This window comes from Mus pahari, chromosome 4, assembly GCF_900095145.1.
Source record: "Mus pahari chromosome 4, PAHARI_EIJ_v1.1, whole genome shotgun sequence".
Lineage (NCBI taxonomy): Eukaryota > Metazoa > Chordata > Mammalia > Rodentia > Muridae > Mus > Mus pahari.
The window spans coordinates 25,459,170-25,466,001 of NC_034593.1; the positions used below are offsets into that span (position 1 = coordinate 25,459,170).

Consider the following 6,832-nt stretch of genomic DNA (forward strand, 5'->3'; position numbering starts at 1 on the left):
GAAGAACAGATGCCGTAGTGTACATCTATAATCTAGTGTGCCTGAGAAGAACAGATGCTGTAGTGTACATCTATAATCTAGTGTGCCTAAGAAGAGACAAGAGATCCCCCAGAATGTCTTCAGCCAGCGACCCTGGCATCTGCACCATTAAACAAGAAGGCCCTGCCTCAAGTAGGGTAGAAGTCAAGGACATACACCTGAGGCTGTCCTCTGACCTCTACATGTGCACTGCATGGTGTACATATCACATGCACACACAGAGATATATGTGTGCGTGCCACCAAGTCTGGCGATCTGAGTTCTATCCCTGACACCCACACAGAGGAAAGAAAGAACTGATTCCCATAAGATGTCCTCTGGCCTCCACACTTGCACCATGTCACATGTACACACACACACACACACACACACACACACACACCAAAGCTAGGCATTCTACTGCCTGCTTCCAATCTCATTACTGGTGAAACAATGAATCCTTAGGGCTTGCCGGCCAGCCAGACCAGTCTATTTGGCAAGTTATAGGCAAGTCAGAGACCCTGTCTCAAAAATACATGATGAATGGTCTCTGAGGAACTGCATTCAAGGTTATATTCAGACCTTTGTGCACACACACACACACACACACACACACACCACGGGAGCACAAACACAGAAACAAGGAACCAGGAAGGATGGCACACAGCTGTAATCTCAGCCCTTGAGAGGCTGGGGCAAGAAGATTAGGAATTTGTGAGAATTCCTGGCTCACAACAAACAAACAAAAAAAGACATAGCTTCCCTGGCAACAGTGTCACACGTGTCTTATACCTTATATTAGTTGTCTCTTTGTGGATAGACAGAAGTCATGTAAACATTAACACGGCAGATTCTGCTAGCTCGTTGTCTGCCACCAACAGGGTATCAGCGGCCCACGGAATTCTACCATTCCTTTCTAGAAGTTTCTCACATGCATTTAGGGTGGCCACATGTTGAAGTCTTCTCCCTTTGGGCTACGGCAGATGACATCAATTGCAAGGCCCAGCTGCCCAGCTAAGCACCCACAGCTACTCTCTGAGAAATAACTGTGCAGAAATGAGAAGATGCCAGTGCATTCTGGGTACACACCCAGTTCTCACAGAGACCTATGCCAACAGTGTCTCCTTGACTTTTATTCACAACCCCATACTTTGAATCTTTTTTTTTTTTTTTCAACTTCCTGGGACTGGCCAGCTTTACAGCCACTGTCCCGCCTCTTTGCCAGCCTCATGCAAACGAAGTCTTAAAAATCTATCTAATATCAAGTGTGATAGCACATACCTGGAATCTCTACATACACTAGGAAGCTGAAGCAGAAGAACTGTTGAGTTCAAGGCCAGACTCAGCTACACAGTGGGACGCACAACCCCATCTGAAACCAAGAACAAACCCTCGAGAAAGCCAAGCCATATCCAGATTCAGTTGTGTAAAGCATATGTAAGTCGTTAGCGCTGTGCTACTTATGGCTGTATTGTAATTTGTTCTTGCTATATTCTCGATGAAAGGAACCTAATCAAAATGCAAAAGTAATAAAAGACATAAAGAGCTGCCTCGAGAAGCTTGCTGTATAGGAATGGCCAGGAAGCACTTCAGCAGTTTGCTCTAAGTAAATAGCCAGTTCAAAGAACTTGGCAGATAAATTATTCATCTCGAGAAATATCTGAAAATGCTAAAAATGCAGGCACATGTATATCATAGACATGGCCCAGACTGCACTGATAAGAAGGATACCTCAAACCTACGAGGCACAAAGTGCTATGCTCGATCCCTAGTACTTCACAGACACTAGCTTGGTGGCACAAGCTTACGATTCCACGGCAGTCCAAACATCAGGGTCATCCTTGACTACACAGCCAGTGTGGGGGTCAGACTGGGCCGTAGGAGGTTCTGTCTCAAAGACAAAACAAAAATCAAGAAATATTTAAAAATAAAAACAGAGATGGATATTCAGGAGCCTTCCGTGCCAAGATGATCACCTCCACAAAGGACTAGTCAACATTGCCAGCTGTGGCCAGAAATTAACAAATACAAGGACCTAGGACTGGAAGATGACCGGAAGATGTGTTTGGTTCAGCACAGGCACCTACAGAATGGAAGAGACAGGATTAGAAGAACGGCAGGGAGCAGAGCCCAGAACTCTTGAGAACAAAGAATGACAGGAAGTGACCCCAATGGGCACAAGAGCATCCCACTCCACTTGATCAATGGGGCTGTGAGGGCAAGAGAGGAGAGGGCAGGTATGGGGGTGTGATTTCATTCCCATTAGTATTTCCTAATGGTAGTGACCCACTTAGATGTCAATGGAACAACAAAGAGGAGAGGTTGGAGATGAAAGGAGGGCTCCCACTGTGAACCCCTGTCACAGGAAGGATGAGGAGCCAGGGCAAGCACGCAGAGATCAAGCCCTCTTCTACGACCAGGGCAGTGGGACCAAGTGCCCAATCTTAGGTCCACTGTTCAAGCTTACAGGGGACTGTGCCTACTGCCTTCTTTTCCTTTCTTTCTAAATTAGAAGGTTGTCTGAAAATGAACGAGAACCCTGTAAGACCTAAAGTCTGAGGAGGGTAGAGAAGATTTGAGCAGAACGCTCAGAGGTGAGGACAGAAGGCCTGTGAGGCAGGCTGCAGTTGGACACGATGAGGTTATACTACTGCAGCTCGCAGCACATTTCTTCTTATCCACTGCCTTACCTGTCTGAAAACTCCAGCCATCAGCAACCTTCCTAGCCTGGAAGGAAGGCATCAATGGCACTGGGTAGCATCTGGCACCGCTGGAAGGGCCCAGTGGACAACGCTTACCCACGCTTTCCTGGCCCTTTTCACTATACACTTAACCCAGAAGCCAGAAGGCATTGCATTTGCCTGTGTGAGGCAGGGATGCTGCTGTCTGGGATGGCCCTGCCCACCATCCCTTTACTCCAGCATTTTCCCATTTACTGATCTACCTAGCCTGTACATTCACCACGCCCCTCAGGGCTGCAGCGTCAAGAAGACTGTGTTGCCCTTGGATAATTACTCCAGGTTGAAGTGAGTCCAATAAACAGAACTACGGAGCATTCCAAATATTATTAAGGACAATGAGGCACTGGAGCCCAGACAAACCAGCAATGAAAGAAAGGTTTACATAGCTAGCTCTGTGTCACCTTCGGGTGGTCTTTTCTATGCAAGGAGTCCAACAACAAACCATCTGCGTGTAAAACAAGGCTCAGAGGCCAAGCTAAAGACGTTTGTGTTTCTTCAGGTCTTTAAGGACCATGCAATTGATGGAGAAACACTGCCCCTTCTCACAGAACAGCATCTTCGGGGCACCATGGGACTCAAGCTGGGGCCAGCACTAAAAATTCAGTCTCAGGTATGGTGACTGTACACAATTTAGTATATAGCAATGCTGAAAAGCCCAAGGGAATGAAGTATGTTATGGTATATTATATTAATATGTTAATATAATATTAATGTATATAATATTAATAATGTGTATAATATTAATATTGATATACAGAATACTTATTTGGCCCACTTTTAGCCTTCCCCTCTCTGTAATTGGGGCTGTGATAGAAGACACTGAGGAAACACTTGGCGAGGGTTATGCACAGTTCCCCATGTGGCAGAGGAGCAATGGCAGCTGTGTGCTGGTGAATGGCTAGCAACTCTATCTCTTTATAAAGGAAATAGAACCTGCTTTGTGATACTCATGGTGTCGATGACTCCCACTGCAACTGACAAGTTCCTAAATGTCACTGGATACAGAATTGGGAAGAGACACATATCAATGCTTCATTTCTGGGGATTAAACTATATATAACAGGCATAGTGTATCTTGGGTGTAACTATCCCTAAGTACATATATAGTAATAAACAATAATGATAAATAATTCAGGTTTAAAGCAAGAATCAGTGAGCTCTAAATTTGTATTACTTCCATTTGCGATATGATTTACTTAATTTTAGGTTTATTTAAGTTTTAATGATGGCTTGTTTTAATAACTAGCTTGCAAATTTCTAAAAGAAAAAAAAAAAGAGGTACTAATTGGCTTTTGAGAGCTGTCGAGGCCAACTTCAGTACTGTCTCCTGTTTCTGGATGGCTTCATTGCCCAATTATAGCCTCTGGTTCTTCTCCCTGCTTCTCTTCCTAACCCAGAGTTACTCACCTAACAGTGACTGCACCCAGTAGGCAGATGTATGTATATAAGGACTAGAACTTCTAGAACTTCAGAATGTCCTTTCATGGCTAAAGGTCAGTAAAGTGACTGAGTGTATGGCTCAGTCGGTAAAGTGTTGCTATACAAGCCTAAGAAAGTGTGTTCGGCTCCTGGGCAACCATAGGAAAACAAAAACCTTGGACATGGGGATGCTTCCTATAATCCTAGCACTGCAGAGGCAGAGGTCCTGCAACTCACTGGCTACCTGTTCTTACCAAATTAGAGCAGCTTCAGTGAGAAGCTTTTCCTTAAAAACAAAAACAAAAGGTGAAAAGCAATGGAGAAGACATGTGTGTGTGTGTGTGTACATTAGTTCCTGGCCTCCGTATGTTCCCCATCACACACTTAAACATGCACACACAAACACACAACTTTAAAAAGAGAATACCCTCTCATTATAATTTTTATTTGAATAAAACTTTTAGGATATGGAAGTTCTTTCATCTTAATTGTATGTGAATAGGTGTTATTTCTGCATGTATGTCTATGTACCATGTGTGTGTCTGGTGCCCATAGGAACCAGAAGAGGGCATCAGATATCCCGGAACTGGAACTCACAGACACTTGTGAGTTGCTTGTGTGGGTGCTGGGAATCTGATTCAGGTCTTCTAGAAGAGCAATAAGTACTCTAAGCCACTGAGCCATCTCTTCAACCAGAAGATCGTTCAGCACAGCATGGTAGCACCCACCTGTAATTCCAGGATTTAGGATACTGAGACAAAAAAGACAGTGAGTTCCAGGCCAGCCTCAAAATAGAAAAGAAAGAGGGTGCTTCTACTACAAATACATCAACACTTTAATGTCTTCACCAGAGTTCTGTTGCAGGTTTTTTTTTTTAATGTTTTGTTTTTAGAATAATTTTAGAAGTAGTAGCATTGCAAAAATACTACAGAAAGTTTACCCTGCTTTTTCCAGTGTTAACATAGCATCTTATGTAACAGGATACATTGTCAAAACTAAGTACTAACATTGATACACTATGGAACTATTTTTAAGTGATTTCTTTTTCTTTAGTGAGGATACGATGTCTCTTGGCATACTTACAAGACAGTCCCTGGGGTTCTGTTTGACTTTGACTTGCTGTTGCTTGTTTCTGGCTTCCCGTGGAAGAGTTTTTCCTCCCTGAAAGCCAGTAGAGCTGTTAGGTTCCAAGTGCCATCTGCCACCAAGACCAGATGGCTGGAGAAGGCCTAGTTATTGGTAGCTGCAAACAAAGAAGACAGGCATGAAGTCCTTGTTACTGGGAACTGAAGTAGTTGAGTTGGAAGGCTCCAGTTGCCTCTTGGGAGTTCAGAGGGCAAACAAGCAAGAGATTGTCATTGAATAAGATAAGAAGGTTTGGGTATCTAAGATGGAAACTGAGGGCAGTCCCCATGATAGTGGACATGATCAAGAGGAAAGAACCACCCCCATACCAGAACAGAAGCCTAGAGAGTGGATCTGATTTAGGCCTACAAGTCAAAGAGTGGGATTTGGAAATATAATGCATATATATATATATATATATATATATATATATATATATACACACACACACATAAACACCACACACACACAGAGAGAAATGGTTTCCATCCAGGGCCGAGATTATTGAGGCAAGGGTAAGGGAACACCACAGGAGAAGCTCAATGGTTAATGTCAAGGAACCAACACCCAGAGCAGCCATATTTGTCGTTCACTGCTGACCACATATGTGCTGGAGTTGTTTGAAGAATTGTGGCCTGGTCCATCAGGAAATCTGGTTGGCCTTTGGTGGTGGTGGTTTCATAGAGTGAAAGAGTGAGAGAGAATGGAATTGACACAGGAGCAGATGAACCACAGCAGAACCAGTAGAGAAGTGGAGAAGTGGAAATGTGAAGCCAGCAGATAGCCAGTTTTACAGCTGCAAACATCACATGACTCTGAAAGACAGACAAGGCCTACCACATACTAGAAGCACAGCCTCCTCCATCCCTGTCTGAAATTACCTCAGCCTCCTTGCTTCCCCCACCCCCCATCCCCCATGGTTAATGCAGGGTTATCAAAAGAATTCACAGACTTAATCACTATAATTATTTTGTCTTCAAAGGTATCTCAGCATGTGGGAAATATGTTCTGTAAAAAACTTCCTTCACTTCCCACCCATGCAAGGCAAGCATTTGATCAGCCAGCAGACACATCCCCTCTTTTGGACATTAGTTCCTGGAGTGATGGTTTGAGCATTCCCGGTCCCCAGGATATAATGAGTCCTAAAAGAACTGAGCAGGACGTTATGAGAAATTAAAAACACCCAAAGACACCGAGGTTCCAGATGTCACCAGCAGGGTGTGAGACCTTCGGGTGGTGGACAAAGAGAGCGAGACCGTGCTCACAGAGATGTCTTGGAAGGAAGATCTCTCTCACCCAACAGACTTCCGGCTAAGCCGAAGGAAACCAAGCACCAAGGTTCTGAAGAACCTTGGAGAAAATGCGAATGGGGAGGGGAATTTACAAACTACATTCACAAGCTACAATCCGATGACTCTGTGAGGAAAATTCTGAAGAAACGGAGAGCAGAAACTGAAATGCAACTTCTCACTCCTTCCACCGCCCAACCCTGAGGGAGCCATAGGTGCTGATGGACAGCACCTTATCTC

At 44.2% G+C, this 6,832-nt stretch overlaps 1 protein-coding gene across 1 annotated transcript in view; it reads left to right on the forward strand.

The window, feature by feature from the left end:
• Positions 1-6,480, forward strand: part of Samd7 (sterile alpha motif domain containing 7) — a 14,900-nt gene extending 8,420 nt beyond the window's left edge. The window contains exons 6-7 of the mRNA XM_021197149.1: positions 3,259-3,369; positions 6,286-6,480. Of these exons, the coding sequence (XP_021052808.1) occupies positions 3,259-3,369; positions 6,286-6,480 (306 nt within the window). The remainder of the gene's footprint in view (positions 1-3,258; positions 3,370-6,285) is intronic.
• The last annotated feature ends 352 nt before the right edge of the window (positions 6,481-6,832 follow it).